Source organism: Astyanax mexicanus, chromosome 22, assembly GCF_023375975.1.
Source record: "Astyanax mexicanus isolate ESR-SI-001 chromosome 22, AstMex3_surface, whole genome shotgun sequence".
Lineage (NCBI taxonomy): Eukaryota > Metazoa > Chordata > Actinopteri > Characiformes > Acestrorhamphidae > Astyanax > Astyanax mexicanus.
The window spans coordinates 29,266,804-29,288,647 of NC_064429.1; the positions used below are offsets into that span (position 1 = coordinate 29,266,804).

At 38.3% G+C, this 21,844-nt stretch overlaps 2 protein-coding genes across 3 annotated transcripts in view; one reads left to right on the plus strand and one right to left on the minus strand.

Moving 5' to 3' along the window:
- The window catches only part of LOC111191728 (alpha-1-antitrypsin 1-2), a 313,064-nt gene that overhangs the window by 171,033 nt on the left and 120,187 nt on the right, over nucleotides 1–21,844 (minus strand). The gene's annotated exons all lie outside the window — the stretch shown is intronic.
- niban2b (niban apoptosis regulator 2b) overlaps nucleotides 1–21,844 on the plus strand; it is a 75,049-nt gene that overhangs the window by 19,764 nt on the left and 33,441 nt on the right. The window contains exons 2-5 of the mRNA XM_007230478.4: nucleotides 9,998–10,128; nucleotides 12,012–12,140; nucleotides 13,585–13,690; nucleotides 14,279–14,446. Of these exons, the coding sequence (XP_007230540.3) occupies nucleotides 9,998–10,128; nucleotides 12,012–12,140; nucleotides 13,585–13,690; nucleotides 14,279–14,446 (534 nt within the window). The remainder of the gene's footprint in view (nucleotides 1–9,997; nucleotides 10,129–12,011; nucleotides 12,141–13,584; nucleotides 13,691–14,278; nucleotides 14,447–21,844) is intronic.

A 21,844-nucleotide genomic window follows, 5' to 3' on the forward strand; every position in this document is an offset into this window, starting at 1 on the left:
GGATTAGGACTAGGATTTGTTAGGTTGGGACTAGAGCCTAGCATAAACTCATATTGTGGATTGAAGGTAGGGTTAGGTTTGGGGTTGATGGTCATGGTTCATGGTCGGAGATTGTCTTACATACTACGTAACATAATGTAATTAATGTATCAAGATATTTACCCTAATTTATTTAAATTGCTCACTACTTCTACTTTACTGACATGCTGTTGATGCAATATTTATACTCAAAAGCTTATTTATAGATGTACAGAAATTCAAAAACATTCAGAATGTAGTGTTGCTCAACGTTTTTCCACAGAATAGTCTACAAGGCTTCGTGTCCTTCTCCTGCAGTGTGTTTGGAGACCAGGCTCTTTAACCCAGTCCCACACTTCCAGCTTTTGTTCTCCAAGTGCTCTAATAATATCTTACATTCTTTTTTTTCTCGCTCATATTTTTTTCTTTCTCTCTCTCTCTCTTTCTTTCTCTTTCACACTCTCGTGCCCAAGGCCTTACTGAGATTATCCTAAAGGAAACAGCAAAACTGACTTACATGTGTAGTGGATGGATGGAAAGCCCCTATAAACAAAGCCTCCCTCATCCAGCACTATGGTGATACTGGGTGTTTGACTAGCTCTGTCAGTGAAGCCCTCCATCATGCGCTATTAAAGCAACACTGTTGAGAGGCCTGTTTTAAAAGCCCCCGCTAAAACCCAGAGCCCCCGGCTGGAATAACACACTGGCCCGGTTTTATTCTCCGCCAACAGTCACACGGTTCCCAGCTCATCTGATGTCATGGGCAGCCGGCACATGTGATGGAGCTGTTGTGCTTGGCTCTGGTTGGACGGTGTAGTGGAGAACTGGAGATGGAAAGCTACGTGATAACGCTGTTGTATTTGGCGAACGTGAACACGTCTCATCATCAAAACAACAGGTTGCACTGTAGAAGAAATCGAGAGATAGGAATGTAACTTGGTGGGTAGTTGTGTCAGACTGTGCTGGGTCATCTTCAGTGACCAGAGAATCTTCAGTACAAGCAATTTGACATTCTGACGCTACATAAATAAGGTTCTGCAACCATTTACATTAAGGGTATTCTGAAAGTCGCTCTGGATATGGCCATCTGCTAAAGTACGTCATTGATTACTTCATTAAAAACATAGATTGTTGCGAATAGAATCAAGAGATACATCAAGCTTTGATTAGTTCTGGGTGGTATAACTGTTCATACGGTATACTGGAAGACATTTTTAAACCAGTATGCGTTTTTCACATACCGCCATACCGCTAGGAGGCGCTGCAGAGCACTGCCTAAAACCGTGCCGCAACAGAGGCACACTAAGGGAATCATAAGAACAGAACTTCTTCTGCTGTTGTTTCTTGCAATATTAGTAACTATAACTGTGTTTAAATATATTGATACTGTAGCTTAAAGGATGATATTAATGCACACTGAACTGAAAGTATTTATTATCTGGGGAACCAAGGAAATTGTGGAATTGATAAACAGCTGCTTAAATACTGTAATGCCTCTAATGGCTTCAATAATAACATATTTAAAAAATTATGTTAAATGTGTGTCTTACTTGTGGGAAATATCTCTTTTGAATACTTACATTTTGAGTATTTAGGTCTGGTTATAGTGTTTATGTAACGGTTTAAAATATTTAGTTTTGTAAAGGAAGCAGTGTTAAAGTTTTTGGCATAACTCTTTTTAAGGTCTATTGTTTACATTTTTCAGCTGTTTTTCTGCCAATGAAGTCTGATTTCTTCATAGATTGTGTAATTTTTGGGACAAAGTAAACCCAATACTATTCAAAGCCAATTTAAATTTAATTTAAAGCCAAAGTGTTCTAGATTATATGTACTCCTAACAGCAAAGTAACTCACAAACCTATATAAAAGCCCAGTCATTCAAAAAAAAGTATAAATAAATAAATAATAATAAAAATATTGTGACATATCGTGAAACCGTCAGAATCTTGAAAAACACTTTGATATGCATTTTTGGTCATACCGCCCAGCCCCAGCTTCGAAAATGTTTAAACACCTAGGAGACAATTGTTATTTTAGGATCTCTTTAAAAAGAGTCTTAATTTGGCATTTGAAGACAGCAAATGTCTCCCTTTTTTTTTTTTTTTTTGCTGACAATGCTCGTCCACATGCTGCTGAAATCTCAAGACCTTGCCTTGAAGACACTGAAAGATACTGTATACTGTGGTCAATTGTATGGTGACCATCAAAACTATCCCTGATTGAAAATGTTTGGGATGCTATTGGATGCATCATCAACACTCCAACCAACCACCTCTATCACAAAATCTGCTGCAGGAACTGTGTCAGAATTTTACCCTTTTTTCCAACAACAAGGTTTTGGTGCCATAGCTGGTGTCAGAGCCAGTGCTGGTTTCTGCGTACCTTAAACACCCTTTTTTGTGGTGACGCTTGAAGGCCCCGCCCTTTGGCTGCTCCCATCCCAGGTTCATTGGTTCCATTGGGGCCAGAACTGCACCTAATTCCTGGCTGAGAACCTGTGATTTTTTTTTGTAGGAAAAGCCAGTGGAAAAGCACCCTATTTAAGCTGCATGGGATGTATTATTGCAGGACAACATTAGGAACCTCTACAACTCCATGCAGAGACGTCTGGCATGTTGTACTCTACTTCCGAGTGTAGTGATTCTTTAGAATTGTACATGGTCTGGTCTGTCAGTGTGTGTGTGTGTGTGTGTGTGCTAACTTTGAGTACACACAGAAAGTGATTTGGGGGGCGGAGCTTGCTGGACATTAAGTATAGTCACCATTAACTCAGGAAGTTTGTTTAAGATGAGTGTGTGCAAACAATGACACAGCGATGACTTCTCAGCTCAGCCCTTCCAGATGTGTTTTCTACAGCTCTCCCACTGGCTGTACAACACCATATATGGACTTGGGTGTGATTTTTACTCATAGTAGTCCTGCTGAAAAATCCAGCTGCTGATTAGCTTTTGCAGCTAGCTGGTTTTAGATGCTAAGCTAAGATTATCTTTAATGATAAAGGTGTGTTGAAAAGCTGGTCATCATCCAGGTAAAAAAAATATACACTGGTGTCTCCTTTTGCGATACACGATATTTTTGTCATTTTATGACTATTAAATGCCACTGATATAATGAAAACAGAATTACATAAAAAAACAATCATGCAATTTTTAAAGACCAAATTTGAATTATTAATGTATTACAATTAGTTTAGGAATTATATACTCTATATATTTATTCACCTACTGCAGTTCACACTGCATGTATGGAGTCACAGTTATTAAAGCACGTCTGGCTAAAATACTGTTCACTGTTATATATTTGAACAAACATACAAATAAACACAATAGACGATATCACGATTATCAAAAATTATTGAGGTCATGTTCAGTTTGTATACGATAAATCGATATTGCAATTATTGTGACAGGCCCAGCTTTTGACTTTTACTTGTTTGATTAATGTCCGTTACAAGAGTGTAAATATAATTTACGAGACTGTGATGTAACAGTTTTAAGGTTTTTGAACTGACCCATTTTTCCAGCTCTATATTGGCTCGTCTAGATTTTCTTTTGATTGAGAAACAACCATGATTTTGAGGTTTAGGGATTGTCCAATGTATATATATTGAGCTCTTATGATCCATTTATGCCAAGATAGTAAATACAGTTGGATCTTGTAATGCCTTTTTAATACATGTAGATATTAAACAGGCGGGACAATAACTCGTTTTACGAGTGTGCTTGCACACTTTCGTCACTACAGCGAGAGTGAAGTGTAGAAATGATCCGTGTGAACTTTCCGTCACCCCCCCTTCTCCTCCATATCCTCTTCTCCACAGTGCTGGATGGCTCCTAAATGGATTTAGCAGTGCACTTCATTACACGCTGCAGCCTGGTGGAGGAAATATGACGGATTTCTGGTGAACCTCTTCGTTCCTGAGAGTCTTTTCATTAGTGTGGTGTTGAGCAGACTGGCTCTTTTCTGTGGTGTTTTTGAGTGTTTGGCACTAATCTCCAGCTGAATACTGCGTGTGTACGCTGCGTTTAGTGTAAATGGTGTGTGATGAGAAATGAGATCTGACTGCAACATCTGTAATAGTTAACATTTGGAGAACATTTGGTTTCACGTGTCACGTGTTTTACGGGTCCCTTCCTGACCTTAAATCTGATACTGCATGACTGCATTTCTTGCTCCTGTTACAATGCAATGAAAATAATAGCTCTCGCTTTCTTTCTTCGGCTCTTACCTTCTTTTTTTCCGCTATCACTTTCATTTTTTAGTGCTAGCTCTCACTTCATTTAGCCTAATTTACCGTAATTGTTTTACTTTCTTTAGCTCTCACGTTCTTTAGTGCACCTTTTTTTTTTCCTTTGCTTTCTTTAGCTATTACTTCCTTTACCTCTCGCTTTCTTTAGCTCTTGCTTCTGCTATCTTTAGTTCTCGCTTCTTTTTTTGGCTCTCGCTTTCTTCAGCTCTCCCATTTGTTAGTGCACACATTCTTTAGCCTTTGCTAGCTTTAGCTCTCGCTTACTTTAGTTCTTTCTTCTGTAATTTTTTGCTCTCGCTGTCTTTAGCTTTCGCTTTCTTTAGCTCTTGCGTCTGTCTTTTTTTAGCTCTCGCTTTCTTTAGCTCTTGCTTCTGTCTTTTTTTTAAGCTCTCGCTTCTTTAGCTCTCGCTTTCTTTAGCTCTTGCTTCTGTCTTTTTTTTAGCTCTCGCTTTCTTTAGCTCTTGCTTCTGTCTTTTTTTTAGCTCTTGCTTCTTTAGCTCTCGCTTTCTTTAGCTCTTGCTTCTGTTTTTTTTTTAGCTCTCGCTTCTTTAGATCTCGCTTTCTTTAGTTCTTGCTTCTGTCTTTTTTTAGCTCTCGCTCTCTTTTGCTCTTGCTTTCTTTAAGTATCACTTCCACAGTTTTTAGCTTTCGCTTCTTTAGCTCTTCCACAGTTTTAGCTTTAGCTTTCTTCATCTCGCGCTTTTTTTAGCTCTTGCTTCTGCTTCCTTTTATATTTAGCTTTCTTTAGCTCCCACTTCCAGTTTTAGCTCTCACTTTCTTTAGCTTTCTCTTTCTTTAGCTCTTGCTCTTCCTTCTTTTAGCTCTCTCTTTCTTTAGCTATCCCTTTCATTAGCTCTTGATTCTTTTAGCTCTCCTTTTCTTTAGCTTTCCCTTTCTTTAGCTCTCGCTCTTGCTTCTTTTAGCCCTAACTTTCTTTAGCTCTCGCTTTCTTTAGCTCTTGCGTCTGCCTCCTTTATATCTTGATTTCTTTAGCTCACACTTCCACAGTTCTTACCTCTCGCTTTCTTTAGTTTTTGCTTTCTTTAGCTCTCGCTTCTGCTTCCTTTATATCTTGCTTTCTTTAGCTCTCACTTCCACAGTTTTTAACTCTCGCTTTCCTTAGCTTTTACTTTCTTTAGCTCTCACTTCTGCTTCCTTTATTTCTTGCTTTCTTTAGCTCTCACTTCCACAGTTTTTAACTCTCGCTTTTCTTAGCTTTTACTTTCTTTAGCTCTCGCTTCTGCTTCCTTTATTTCTTGCTTTCTTTAGCTCTCACTTCCACAGTCTTACTCTCACTGTCTTCAACTCTCACATTCTCTCTTAAGCTCTGTCTTTCTTTAGATCTCGCTTTTGCTTCTTTTAGCCCTTGCTTTCTTTAGCTCTCACTTCCACGGTTTTAGCTCTCGTTTTCTTTAGCTTTTACTTTTTCTTAAACTCTGGCTTCTGCTTCTTTTAGCTTTTACTTTCTTTAGCTTTTATTCTCAGTTCCTTCAACTCTCACATTCTCTTTTTAGTTCTGGCTTTCTTCAGCTTTCGCTTCTGCTTCTTTTAGCTCTTGCTTTCTTTAGTTCTCACTTCTAAAGTTCTTAGCTCTCGCTTTCTTTAGCTTTAGCTTTCTTCAGCTTTAATTTTTTGCTTCTTTTAGCTCTTGCTTTCTTTAGCTCTCACTTCCAAAGTTTTAATTCAGGTGGGGTTTTTTTTAGCTGTTTTTTTTTACTCTCACTGCCTTTAACTCCATTCTCTCTTAAGCTCTCAAGTTCTTTAGCTTTCACTTTCTTTAGCTCTTGCTTCTTCAATCCAGTTCTCACTTCTGTCTTTTTTTAGCTCTCACGTTCTTCAGCTCTCGCTTCTGCTTTTTTTTTTAGCTCTTGCTTTATTTAGCTCTCACTTACACAGTTTTTAGCTCTCGCTTTATGTTCTTCAGCTCTCGCTTCTGCTTTTTTTTAGCTCTCGCTTTATGTTCTTCAGCTCTCGCTTCTGCTTTTTTTAGCTCTTGCTTTATTTAGCTCTCACTTACACAGTTTTTAGCTCTCGCTTTATGTTCTTCAGCTCTCGCTTCTGCTTTTTTTTAACTCTTGCTTTATTTAGCTCTCTCTTACACAGTTTTTAGCTCTCGCTTTATGTTCTTCAGCTCTCGCTTCTGCTTTTTTTTAGCTCTTGCTTTATTTAGCTCTCACTTACACAGTTTTTAGCTCTCGCTTTATGTTCTTCAGCTCTCGCTTCTGCTTTTTTTTTAGCTCTTGCTTTATTTAGCTCTCACTTACACAGTTTTTAGCTCTCGCTTTATGTTCTTCAGCTCTCGCTTCTGCTTTTTTTTAGCTCTTGCTTTATTTAGCTCTCACTTACACAGTTTTTAGCTCTCGCTTTCTTTAGCTTTTATTTTCTTTAGCTCTCGCTTCTGCTTCTTTTAGCTTTTGCTTCATTTAGGTCACACTTTCACAGTTTTTAGCTCTCACTTTTTTATGTCTGGCCCTTTTTTTAAGCTCTTACTCTTACTTTCTTTAACTCACACATTCTTTCTTAAGCCATTGCTTTTATTTTCTTAACCACTTTCTTTACCCACTTTCTTCAGCTCTTGCTTTCTTCTGCTTCAGCTCCTGCTCTTGCTGTCTTTAGCTCTCGCTCTCGTTAGCCCTTGCTTTTGCTTTCTCCATCTCTTGGTTTCTTTAGTTCTCACTTCCACAGTTTTAGCTCTCTTGCTCTCTCTTGCTTTCTTCAACTCTCTCATTCTTCAGTGCTCACTTTCTTCAGCCTTTGTTTTCTTCTGCTCTTTCTTTAGCTCTCGCTTTTGCTAGCTCTTGCTTCTGCTTTCTTCAGCCATCACTCTTGCTTTCACTAATTCTAGCTCATTCTGGCTCATTCTACCAGTGAGCATCTCCACATGCTGAACAGTTCCAGTCCTGTTCCAGTTCTTCCAGTTAAATGAAATGTCTAGATTGAGTAATGACCAGACACAGTCCTGAGGATGACCCTGGTGTCAGTCTGGGTGGTGCAGTAAAGTTCCCTGATTGGCCTGCAGGCGATTACAGACCCAACCAGTCTGTTGGCTTCTTCCATTTTCATAGAATTTGTGTAAATTTGAGAAGCAGCTGGAGGCTTTATGTGACCTGTTTACACGTTGTCTTATCAGACTGCAGAAGATGGGAAATCAGTGTTGGGGATGGGTGATCTCCTCTCCAGTTCCTGTCATGGTGTTCTTGCTGACCAAACAAAATTGATTTAATAATTATTAGAATTCTTTACCCTCACTTTCTTTAGTTTTTGCGTTAATTCTGTGCTAATAACTTTTGCATGCTCTCGCTTTATGTTCCTTCAGCTTGGTCTTTATTTAAGTATGTTATCTCCTGCTTTCTTTAGCCTTTCCCTGTTTTCTTTTTTCTTTAGCTTGTGCTCTTTCTTTAGCTCTCTCTCTTTTTTTTTTGCTCTTTCTGTCTATAGTTCACCTGCCTTCTTTCTTTTACTTTTGCTTGTTTTCTCTTTCTCTAACTTGGGCTCTCTTTAGATTTTTCTCACTTTCTTTAGCTTTCTTACTATCTGTCTTTAGATCTCTTTCTTATTCTGATCTTTCTTTGTGTCTTTAGTTCGCTCTTGCTTTCCTAAGCTATTTCATTTTTCTTTATTTTCTTACTTGCTCTGTTCTCACTAATGTTGCTGCACAATATATTGTTTTAGCATCAATATCGCAGTATATACATATACAGTAGTCACATCGCAGAACGTACAATGTCAAATTGGATTTGTCAATACCAAAAAAAAAAAAAAAAAAAAAAACACTTTTTCTATTTTACATGACAGAATCAGGACTGTAGGAATGTAGGGCCTTTGACTTTATCACTGAATTTGGTAAAAAAAAAAGAAGAAATTCCCACAGTACTTTTCTTCTTCTTCTTCTTCTTCTTCTTCCTCTTCCTCTTCCTCTACTTCTTCTTCCTCTACTTCTTCTTCCTCTTCTTCTTCTTCCTCTTCTTCTTCTTCCTCTTCTTCTTCCTCTACTTCTTCTTCTTCCTCTTCTTCTTCCTCTACTTCTTCTTCTTCCTCCTCCTCTTCCTCTTCTTCTTCCTCTTCTTCTTCTTTTTCTTATATTTTATTATTATTCCACATTTTTTTTTGTCTGGTTTACTTGTGCCACAATTTTCGAGACTAGGTATAGGTCAAAAGTTTGGGGACTAGCATGCATAGCCGCAACATGTTTGTATGTTAAGCAACCACTTAGCAAAACCATAGCAACCACCATGGACACCAGAGCAACACCTTAGCAACTACCTATCATCACCTTAGCAACCAACTGGCAACCACTTACAAACATCTTAGAAACCACCATGGACACCGTAGCAACACCTTAGCAACCACCTAGCATTACCTTAGCAACCGCCTGGCAACCACTTAGGAACATCATAGCAATCAACACAGATACCATAGCAACACCAGAGCAACCACTTAGCAACATAGTAGCCAGCCACGAATCAGCATTGTAATAACACTCAGTCTCTCTCTCTCTCTCTCTCTCTCTCTCTCTCTCATACAATAATCATACCCCTCTGTTATTTACTGAAAGCATTGTAAGCAGTTGGGCAGAACGTTTGTTTCCTAACCCCTCACTGAAAGCCCCCCAGAGCCCACACCCTTTATAATCAGGCTGTAAATTCCGGTCTGGATCTTACGAAAGTCGGGTTAATAAAACTCCAGAGTTGTTCCCACATGGACTCCAGTGTTGGTACAGTCACACAATTCTGCAGCTCAAACACTGCAATCTGTTCTTTCAGATAAAACACAAAGAGAGGGGTGTAAAGAGCTGTTAATCTTTTACCCTGAGTTAATACTCTAAACCTCATCAGTTCAGCTGCACAGTGACTCATAAATCCATTTCATTTTCTACACTTTGTTACAGTATAATATAACCCATTATCATTGTAATGCACCACATAAAGCACAATAAATGATTTTAATAACATTTTGAATAGACTTTGTCGGAAAGAGTTGAAATTATTTACCGGTAACCTCTTGAGACCCTGCGTCCTCATATGGGGACATTGCATTTCTGCTTCTTTGCATCATCATACATTATTTTAAAATGTTGACCCTTCATGGCCTCATATGGAGACACTGCCCGTACCATTTAGAGGTCACATGACGACAACATTACACTTGATTGATTGAAAACAAGATAGGACTGGGAATCCCAGTCAAATGATCCCAAATTGTAAGGATCATTTTTAAAAGTTAAAATAACCATAGTCCCCATGTGAGCACTTTTTTTTATATATATATAAAATAAAAATCATTATATCTATCTCGGCAGTGTAATATTGGTTATCAGGATCAGCCTAGAATTCCTACATCAGTGTAATGGGTATATTTTGCCTTGATTCATATGTTAGCTGTGTGTTTATTTCTTTCTGTTTTTTAGAGAAAACATTATTTTTGCCTAATAAGGAAGTTTGGCTGTTTTCCAAACTATTGGAACATATTGAAACTATTTTAGCCCTAAAGGTGGTTAAAGCACTGAAAGATTTGGGTGCAAATGAATGCTGACATAACATTGGAAACAATGTGTGAGGTTTGGCTCTATTCCCAAAAAAAAACCCTACTGTTTTTATTTTACTTGTGCAATTAAAATGACAATATACTTTTTAAATATATCTAAGTTATTGATAATAAAAGTAGCTCAGTTTAAATAAAAAAAAAAGTGGGAATGTAGAGTGAGGTGTGCTGTGCTGATCTGTGTTGCAGTGCGGACGGGTGAGGTGATCGGGGAGTTCGGGAGGTTGTATGAGCAGCAGTATGCCGTCGCTCTGTTTAATAAAGTGAGATTTGATGTGGAGGGAGGAGGAGGCCCTCAGCCACAGCTACTGCATCGAAAGGTAAGAGCTCTGAAACATTAAAACACAACCTATCGTATTTCTGTTTTAGATCCTTTAGTCACTTTTGTTTGATCACACAGACAATTTTAGCTGGATGTCGCTGGTCACAATCTTTATCACCCACTGTGCTGCTGTCCACTGTGGGTGGTATGCCATGAGCACACTAATAGTAACTAGTGGTTGGCCACACTCATAAGAAATTACCTCACAACCTATACAGATGTGGCATTTCCTACCTATTCACTGTGGTTCCACTTTATGATCAATTTACAGATTGGAACATAATTGCTCTAAACACCCCCAAACATGCCCATCTCTACTACAGAAGTATTGGTGAAAAATTACCTAGCCATGGTTAGTGAACCTTACTGAAGATCAGTGATCACCTGTTCAGCTGAAAAATAGCCAGCTCGCCCATTTCCATGGCTTCAGCACACTGCTGCAACCCGAGGCATGGATATGATGTACCACACAGTTCAAATAAGAAAATACTGGCTTAAGCATGCTGTCAAGAGCTGCCAGTGCTTAAACTCAGCATATTTCTTTACTATCTGATGATACACCCTAATCATCTTGTTGTAGAGTTACTACAGAAGATGAAATCCATAATGGTTCTTCAAAAGACAAGAATTACCAGATTTTTAACACTAAATGTGCACTTAATCCTTTTTTTTTCCAAAAAAATGACAGTGCGCATTATAATCTGGTGCGCTTTATATATGAATTCTACCAGTCAGTTATTTTGCTGTTCAGAAGTAAGTATTAACTGCTTGTAGCCTGCGACTTACCCCGGCTAGCACTGATGGAGCAGTATAAGCATTAGCTTTTTCGCAGTTCAGAGGTGAGTATATCAGACTGTAACCTGGATGCTTACCGTGTTAAAACAAGCTATGTGGGACGAACCACTACCTAATATCACCCTGTCTTACTGGAACACTCACGGTTCCTCAGTGCAACTCTGTCAGGCGGCATTTATTAGCAGTAACCGTGGCTAGAACTAGCAGTTAGCCGGAAATGCTAATGCTGCTACACCCAGCCTTAGTGGAAATCTGTAAATCTAAGCATACTGTAAACGGAAATGCTTTACTCACCCAAATAAACATTTTTAGGAGAGAAATCTGTGTGGATTGACATCCAGTCTGCTTGTCTGTCTGAATTACAGTTTTGTTTAATTAGCTTAGCTTTACTTAACTTAGCGAAAGAAAGAATAATAGACCAGTAAATAGACTTTCCTTGATGGTGCCCCTTATTGTGCAAAAAAATCCGGTAAGCAAAATCCTGTACTACCTTGTTTACGTAGCCTTGAAGTGCCATTTATCTAAATCCAGATCTCCAATGGGTGACCTTTAACCTGGTTCTTTGTGAGACAGTTAAATTTAGTGCAAAGATTTAATTTCATTTGTTTGAGTTCTTTGAAGATGGTGCATCACATGTGTCCTAGCATGCAGTCATTGTGCTCTTTGTTGTACTAATATACTTCACTACTGCACAAATTACATTAGATCCATTTCTTGTGTGTGCGCACATATAATCATGAGATGAGATGAAAGAATCTGAAAAGAATGTGCACACACACACACACACACACACTCTGCATCTGTGGTTGGGTAGATATTTAAGTAAACACATCTCTGACCTAAAGTACTTCCAGTTTAAACATTTCTGCACACAGTGTAATTAGGGGGAATGGTCCCAAAGAACCTGAAGGACAACATATCAGGGATTTGTTGTAAACTGGTGCTGATTCTGTATCTTGTGCTGATTCTGTATCTTGTGCTGATTCTGTATCTTGTGCTGATTCTGTATCTTGTGCTGATTCTGTATCTTGTGGTGGGTGGGTTTGTTCCTGATATTTTCTCAAACCCTTGCTGTGTTTTCTTTAGGTCCCCCTCGAGAACAAGTCCATCTTCTCAGGCTCTCTCTTCCAGTACTTGGAGGAGAACAAGAAATGGAGAAATCGTTTCCTCTTCGTCCCGGACTCTTACAACATCAGCTACTACGAGAGCAAGCAGGTAAGATCTGAAACTGGAGAAATATTCTGACTTCCAAACTCTTAATGAACTCTTACTAAAGTTACTAAGAGATCAAACATAAACCTCTGTGTAAACCTCTACATTTTATTTATATAGAATGAGCCTTGGGGCAGATTAATACAGACAGTAGTAGATAATTCAAAAAAGGTGCCAAACAGAATTGATATATTTGTAGTATTACAGAAAAATAAAACTTAAAGGCAGAATGGCAGATTGAATGCTTAAGGGGTACACTACCTAAATTTTAACTACCCTACTAATTGAATTAAATACAGTGCCTTGCAAACTTATTCGGCCCACTTGAACTACACATTTCAGGCTTCAAACATAAAGATACAAAGTTGTAATTTTTTGTGAAGAATCAACAAGTGGGACACAATCGTGAAGTGGAATGAAATTTATTGGATATTTTAAACTTTTTTTTAGAAAACAAAAACTTTATTAATACTTTGTAGTGCCACCTTTTGCTGCGATTACAGCTGCAATTCACTTGGGCTTTGTCTCATTTTTGCACATCGAGAGACTGAAATTTTTGCCTATTCTTCCTTGCAAAAAAGCTGGAGCTCAGTGAGCTTGGATGGAGAGCATTTGTGAACAGCAATTTTTAGCTCTTCCACAGATTCTCGATTGGATTCAGGTCTGGATATTGACTTATATAAAGGCCAGATTTGTGCAGTGTACGACTGATTGTTGTCTTATGGACAGTCTCCCACCTCAGCTGTAGATCTCTGCAGTTCATCCAGAGTGATCATGGGCCTCTTGGCTGCATCTCTGACCAGTCTTCTTCTCCTTGTTTGAGCTGAAAGTTTAGAGTGATGGCCGGGTCTTGGTTAGTAGATTTGCAGTGGTCTGATACTCCTTCCATTTCAATATGATCACTTGCACGGTTCTCTTTGAGATGTTTAAAGCTTGGGAAATCTTTTTGTATCCAAATCCGGCTTTAAACTTCTCCGCAACGACAGTATCTCGGATCTGCCTGGTGTGTTTCTTAGTCTTCATGATGCTCTCTTCTGCACTTGAAACAGCACTTTGAGACTCTGATCACAGAGCAGGTGCATTTATACACAGACTTGATTACACACAGGTGGATTCTATTTATCATCAGTCATTTAGGTCAACATTAGGTCATTCAGAGATCCTCACTGAACTTCTGGAGTGAGTTTGCTGCACTGAAAGTAAAGGGGCCGAATAATATTGCACGGCCCACTTTTCAGTTTTTTTTATTTCTAAAAAAAGTTTTAAATATCCAATAAATCTTGTTCCACTTCACGATTGTGTCCCACTTATTGCTGATTCTTAACAAAAAAATTACAATTTCATATCTTCAAATGTGGCAAAAGGTCAAAAAATTCAAGAGGGCCGAATACTTTTGAAATGAAACCAAAGTGTCTAATTGTTTACAAATGTGTTTGTCTCTTCTCAGGCTCATGATCGAGGCCTCCAACCCAAAGGAACCATCAACTGTGCTGGATACAGAGTGCTCACCTCCATGGAGAAGTACCTGGAGCTGCTTGAGACCAGCCTTCCTGGTGAGAAAGAGATTACGGGGGTGGAATGGAAGGGTGGGAAGGGATTGCTGGAAGAAGTGATGGTGGGGAAAACAATTATCTTACTGCATATTTGTTTCTACTTTAGGTTCAGTGTCTTTTTATATATGGGTGGATCAGACACTGCAGCAGTGCTGCTAGAGTTTTTAAACATAGTATGTAATAGAGTGGAGGACAGTGAGTGATCAATTCTTATACGTAAGGTGCAACGGATTATAAGGTGTGTTTTAAGAGACACTATAAGGAACTTCTAATTCAGCAGCTGCTGGGGGGAGTTGGGGGTGGTGGTGTGGGTAGCTGACTAAGTTAAGTAAAGCTAAGCTAAGAAAACAAAACTGTAATAAGAAATCTACACAGATTTATTTCACCTTATAGTACAAAAAATACACTAATACAGAGCCCAATCTCTTCTATGTGACTGCCTTTGCCACCATACTGTATCATATGCAGCTGTTGGGCAGGAGACACAACCGCTCCACAGGCCACTCCAGTCTGGTAATGAGGGATGATTCACAGATGCTTGGTCACTTCTCATCCAGGACTGTGTGTGTGTGGGTTTGTGTTCCCCAGGTGTAAAAGCCAAAGTGGGCAGCTCTCCATTCCTGAAATGTGCCACACAGTTCCCACTCATCCTCTGGCACCCATACGCCCGGCATCACTACTTCTGCGTGGGCACGGAGAAGGAGCAGCAGAAGTGGAACGCTGTGTTTCAGGACTGCGTCAGACACTCCAATAACGGTGAGTGAATGGATTTAAAAATTTATTTTAAAAAATCTTTAATAGGTCACTGTCGGGCATCTCTAGCTTGGATACAAGTTTGTTTCATTTTGTTTCGTTTAAGTAACGTCTGTGCAATGTGTGCATCCGCTCAGTGGTCTTTCACCAAGAGGTGAACTACCCAAAAGTACTCAGTTTCTAATCAGACATAACTGTATGCAGTTTTTGTATTTTTAGTTTTTGTATTTGTAGTTCTATGTACCAATATAGATATTTTTTGTTTTCCAGTGTATTTTGCAATAATTCTATAGTTTGTAAATTGTTCACTAGCCACTTTAAACAGTAATTAAGTGCACTAGAAAATTCCGTATATGTAGGAGTTGAGATCATGTGGTTGTTTCTGGTTAAGAGTATGCTGTGCATGATTTGCTGCCGCTTCTTTAGCTGGTGTGATGGTTGAGTGTAAAGGATGGATTGTAGAGTTGATTTTGAAGACTTATGAAGTGTCCTTAGGTATAAGGTATAAATTTGAGTGAAATGAACATTTCTCCCAAATAAAAATATTGTCATTTAGAGCATTTATTTGGAAAAAATGAGAAATGGCTGAAATAACAAAAAAGATGCAGAGCTTTCAGACCTCAAAAAATGCAAAGAAACAAGTTCATATTCATAAAGTTTTAGGAGTTCAAAATCAATATTGGTGGAATAACCCTGGTTTTTAATCACAGATTTTTTTTCTTGCATCTTGGCATGTTCTCCTACACCAGTCTTACACACTGCTTTTGGATAACTTTATGCCTTTACTCCTGGTGCAAAAATTCAAGCAGTTCAGTTTGGTGGTTTGATGGCTTGTGATCATCCATCTTCCTCTTGATTATATTCCAGAGGTTTTCAATTTGGTAAAATCAAAGAAACTCAGAGCTGTATGTGCAATAACTAATATTATTAATAATAAAAAGACGTTCCTAAAACTTTGCAAATTTTCTTTTCTTGGCTTCTCAGGTGCAACTTGGCTCAGTTTAGACTTTTCCTCTCCCTTTTCCCTCTGAAACGAGTCTTATGCCAAAACCTCATTACATGCCTTATCTAATCAGATCAGAACCTTTCCATCGTCATTGTTATCGACTCAATCCGCCGTCTGCAGCGTTTGATTAATCAGTGTGTTTTATTCCGAGATCAGGCACTTTCTGACAGCCGTTTATCAGAGTCTGAAACGTGATCAGAGCTCTGGGTGCGGTGTAAAGCATTCCTTTCACATGCTGGAGAGCTGAAAGAATTCTGTAGCTCAAGGCTATGAGCGAGAATGGGGTGATGGAGATGAGATCAACACATACTGTAAAGATGTCAGTGAATTTAAGGAGTATGTTGATAATTTAGATAATTAATAGTTAATTTGGGCTCCTTAATAATTTAATGGAATATTAGGAAATCTAACTTACAATGTACCAAACACAGTTTTTCATTAAGTTAATTAAGCCACTTTAATTTAATATATATTAGTGCATCTCAAAAAAATAGAATATAATTAAAAAGTAACTTTATTTTAGTATTTCAGAGATGCGGATTTCATTTTCTAGCAGGACTTGGTACACTGTCCGTTCTGTCAAAAGAACAACAATTAAAGAAAAAAAAAATGATAAAATGGATCACTCTGTGTTTATTATATCTATATAATGATATTAAGTAGCCTAAATGAATTGTCTCACTTTTTAAAAAATGCAATGCAATTGAAAAACTACAATAAAAAATATTCATTGAGCATTTTTAGGATTCCAGCTGACATAATACGTTGCATTTACCTCAGCAGTGCTATTCTAATCAAATATTTCACTAGCTTCTTACCACAGCAGTGACATTCTTATCATTAATGAACCTCAGTAGTACAATTTTGTCATAATGTACCTCTGTAGTGCAGTTTGGTCAATAATGTACCTCAGCAGTGCAGTTTTGTTTAGTAATGTACCTCTGTAGTGCAGTTTGGTCAATAATGTACCTCTGTAGTGCAGTTTTTTTATTAATGAACCTCTGTAGTGCAGTTTTTTTCTTTAAGGTACATCTGTAGTGCAGTTTTGTCATTAATGTACCTCTCTAGTGCAGTTTGGTCAATAATGTACCTCAGCAGTGCAGTTTTGTCATTAATGTATCTCTCTAGTGCAGTTTGGTCAATAATGTACCTCAGCAGTGCAGTTTTTTATTGATGTACCTTTATTAATGTACCTCTGTAGTGCAGTTTGGTCAATAATGTACCTCTGTAGTACAATTTTGTCATAATGTACCTCTCTAGTGCAGTTTGGTCAATAATGTACCTCAGCAGTGCAGTTTTTTAAATTAATGTACCTCTGTAGCGCAGTTTGGTCAATAATGTACCTCAGTTGTGCATTTTTTCATTATGGTACCTTAGCAAAGCAGTTTTGTCATTACGGTACCTCAGTAGTTCGGTTTTGTCATCATGGTACCTCAGCAGTGCAATTTTGCCCTTAATGTACCTCAGTAGGGCTATTCTAATCAAAAATTTACTTCAGCAAAGCAAATTTTATGCAGGGAAAGGCAGAAACATGCTAAAGCTATCTTAGCTCAGCTAACATTAGTATTGTTCAGTACAAATTCTTTGTTTACTCTTGCTTTTGTCCACCTATTCAACTGATTTGGTTGCCAAATATTCAGTATATTCCTAGTTGTAGGTTTATTGTGCTGAATGCTACATTAGTTCATAATGCACACTTTCTCATTCTCATATCAGGACTGGTGGCTGGGTCACTGCACATGCTCTCACATGCTTTGTGAAAGCAGTAATTTAGCCTTGTCTAAACACAAGTGACGAATCTTGTGGCAAATCTTGACCCACTGGGTTCTCAGCCTTGTTATTGTTTCTGAGAAGAGTTTCCAAATTGCCTCCCCCGCTCACAGGGAAATAACTGACTGACTGACGAAAACTGTGTCCTGACACATCAGCATGCCTGTGCATGCTGTTACTGAACAATATGTATACAAAAAAGTAAAACTAACACTTATCTTTAAGAATAAAGCCTAAATATAGGAAAAGAGTGAGGAACGATTGGACTCTAAAATAAAATCTTAAGAAACTCAACGTTAAAAAGAGGACTTCTCAAGAGACAATCAAGCTGTATCCAGCTCTGGAATATAATTAAGAGGAAGATGGATGATCACAAGCCGTCAAACCAAGTTGAACTGCTTGAATTTTTGCACCAGGAGTGACAAAGTTATCCAAAAGCAGTGTGTAAGACCCATGGAGGAGAACATGCCAAGATGCATGAAAACTGTGATTAAAAAACAGGATTATTCCACCAAATATTGATTTCTCCGCATCTTTTTTTTGGTACTTCAGCCGTTTCTTATTTTCTACAAACAAAATCTGCTATAAAAGAATAGATTTGGAATTTGAAATATGAAGGTTACCTAAGGATTTTTGGACACAATTTAAAGTAGGCTGAGTTTCAGAAAGCTGGAGTTGATGGGTCTTCCAGCAGGACAATGACCCCAAAACATACTTCAAAAAGCACACAGAAATGGATGAAACAAAGCACTTGGAGAGTTCAACTCTGGAGATATCTTAAAATTGCTGTTGGGAGAAGGCATCTTTCAACATTTCAAACATTATATTTATACTAAATTAAACTAAAAAAATGCACTAGTGTAATCTTGAATGTTAAAAAATAATACTAACCCAGAATATCATTATTATTGCAAAAATGCTGTTTAAATGTTCTGACATTATTTTAGAGCCATATCGCACATCCTTATTTTACTGGTGGTGTTCTCCAAGGTTCTATATTAGGGCCCCTTCCATTATCACATGACTCAAGCATGTTTACGTGATGTTTAAACTTACGCAGCACTCGTACATCATTTATATTGTACGCATCTCCTCCTGTAAATGTTCTCTGGCCGTATGTTGACCAATTGTTTAACATATTTTATGACATGTTGAAACGGGAGGATTTTAGGCCTCCTGGAGATAATTACGCTGTCTTACCCCATCAGTCATACAGTATCTCTGGGAGGAATCTTAATAGTGCAGGAAGGTTCTGTCTCTCTCTCTCTCTCTCTCTCTCTCTCTCTCTTTCTCTCTCTCTGCTTTTTTAAGTTGCTGCTCTATAAATTCTAGCGCTGAAGATTCTGTGTCTCCGCTGGAGTCCAGATTCTTCAGAGTGGTCACAGCTGGGCTTTCATGCTGCCTGAGTGGGAGGATGAGTAGAGAATGCATGCTGGCAGTGAGGGAGGAAGGAGGAGGGGCTAAGGTCATGGTGTCCTTTTTAAAGGGATGGTTTATTTGTATCAGCAATTTTACACAGCAGGTTTGTCTTATTGCTTGTACAGTAGGGCTGCAACGATTAGACGATAACGACAATGTCAAGTTGTTTTTTTTTTTTTGTTTTTTGTCGTCTAAAAATGTCATTGTCGACTGATTGTTAATTTGTAACAGTACCACATTACACAAAGTGTCGAGGTCAAAAGCGCAATGGGAGACTTGGGGTGCTTTCACACCTGCCTCGTTTGGTCCAGACTTTAGGACTTTTCAGTTTAGTCCGAACTAAAAAAGTTGTTGTGAAAAGGGCCGCGAACCATGGTCCGGACCAAAGGACCAGATTTTGGTCCGACCAAGAGAGGTGGTCTCGGTCCGGATCTTCTGAACCATGGTCCGGTTCTCCTGCAGTGTGAAAGCGCTTTTCTGGATGGTTCGAACTTTCAGACCAATCACAGGAAGCTGAGCAAGCGTTCCTCAACAACGGCAGCAGAAGAAGAAAAATAACCAGAAAAGCAGGAAAAATATCGAGACGAAATTAATCTGTTCATTCATTTTATCCTGATCCTGGAAAGGCTTCTCCCACCGAATGAACCACCTGCTGAACTGTCAACACGCCAACGTCAGACGCATGTCCTTCTAAAACCAATCAGCGTCAGGTTAAGGAAAACGCATCGATACGTAAGTGATGATGAAAGATGTAGGAGTATCACACAAAGGTCTTTGGTGCGCTCCCTAAACTGCAGTGTGAAAACAAAAATAAGCGGACCAAATATATACAGTGTAGCGAACACATAAACCTTGGTTCGGACCACGGTTCGGGCCTTCAGGTGTGAAAACACCCATAGTTTGTGTCTCCAAAAGTGCCCAAACGCAACAGATTACAGATTATAGATTGTTAAATCACTAAATATCAGTAATTTCCATGTTTAAACAACATTCATATATTTAAATGCCATTTAAATCTGGCAGAAGGTGGCAGAAATAATCGTTGACTAATCGACTAATCGAAATAATAACCGTCAGATTAGTCGACTACCAAAATAATCATTAGTTTTCTTTAGTTTTTGCATTTTTGTCATACTTACAGTACTGTGCAAAAGTTTTAGGCACCTAAGCAAATTACTCTAATTCATTTATCTCAGCAATATGAGTGTTTTTGCCTTAAAAAAAGCACTACATATTATTTAAATAGATGCAAATAAACATAAATACAGTAAAAAGTAACACGATTTTTATTTTTATTTTTAGGTAAGTATATGTTCTATCCTGTGAGCCTGAAGCTGTAGAACAAAGTTTAATTCCATATTTCTCCTGGATGCTCCTCAGCCAGCATGTGTAACGTGTGTATATGTTCAGTTCCGTCAGCAGCTCACCTGATTTAATTAACATCAGTAAGATTTGATTTACCGAACCAGGTGTTGATTAATATGATGAGAACTAGAAATAACTCTATAAATAAACTCAGATGAGGAGGAGAGATTAGGAGATGTTTTAATGCTTTTTGTAAAATTGCTGTTTGTATTTATTGTAATGCTTTTAAACACTTACTGCCCAGATAAGAATCTTTTTCTTTACTTAAAATTTCCAAAGGTGTCTAAAACATTTTGCACAGTACTGTACGTTTTTCAGATTATCAATCAAACTTTAATATCAAATGGGCGCTAAGTGGTCCAGCGGTCTAAAGCGCTGCTACTATGAGCAGGAGGTTGCAGGTTTGAACCCCCGCTCATGCAGCTTTGCCATCAAGCTGCCGGCGCTCAGAGGGAGCACAGTTGGCCCTGCTCCCTCCGGGTGGATAGGTGGCGCTCTTTTCCCACATCACTTCAAGGGTGATGTCCGCAGCACAGGGCGTCTGTGAGCTGATGTATCAGAACCGAGTCGCTGCGCTTTCCTCCAAGCACGTGATGCTCTGCAGTGCTGCATCAGCAGCAGCTCGAAAAGAAGCGGTGGCTGACTTCACATGTATCAGAGGAAGCATGTGTTAGTCTTCACCCTCCTGGTGTGTTGGGGCATCACTAGTGATAGGGGGAGTCCTAATGAGTGGGTTGGGTAATTGGCCGTGTAAATTGGGGAGAAAATGGGAAAACATAGAAATAAAAAAAAACTTTAATATCAAATGAGTATAACCTGAGTAAATATTAAAATGATGATTTTATTTATTAAAAGAAAAAAGCTATCCAAACCAACCTAGCCCTTTGTAAAAAAAAAAACAAAAAAAACGTATCAGCCACATATCAATTAAGTGTGATTTAATCACACTTTTTGGAAAGCGGAGTTCAATTTCACCACTAATCACAACCAGGCCTGATTACTGCCAGAGCTGTAGAATCAAGAAGCCACTTACAGGTCAATAAAATCTGTCTGATAATATGAAGCAGATAAAAGATATCAAAATGCTTATATTATTCCCTAAATAAAAAAAAATCAGATGAGAAAACCAAGTATTTGATCATCTATCAGTCAGAAATAGGTTATAAAGTCATTTCTAAGGCGTTGCGGCTCCAGTGAACCACAGTGAGAGCTATTATTCACAAATGACCTATAGCAGTATCTTGTGAGCACATGACAGTACCTTAGCAAACACCATATCATAAGCATAGCAACCACCCACCTAGAAACACCAGCCAGTCACCTCAAAACACATTAAACCATTACGTAATCTTGACCAGACGTGTGCATGTGGTTTGTGAAACTGTGTAGCACATTATTTTTGAAAACGTCAGTTCTAGCTTCATTTGCTGCTTTTAGCTACAGCTCTGGAAAACAATTAAGAGATCACTTCAGTTTCTAATTCAGTTAATCTGATTTTGCTATTTATAGGTTTATGTTTGAGTCAAATGAACATTGTTGCCTTATTTTCTAAACTACAGACAACATTTCTCCCAAATCCAAAAAAAACATTGTAATTTAGAGCATTTATTTGCAGAAAATGAGAAATGGTGAAATAACAAAAAAGATCACAGCTTTCAGACCTCAAATAATGCAAAGGAAACAAGTTTATATTTTCGCTGTTCAATGAAAAACACTTTACAAAACAGCAACTTTACAGGAGAGAGAAAAAAACGTTGTAAACTTCCAATGGAAGTCAATGTAAAAATAGTCATTTTGAAGAGTTTCTATTTGAACGTTTATCAATAATTTTTGGCAGAGTG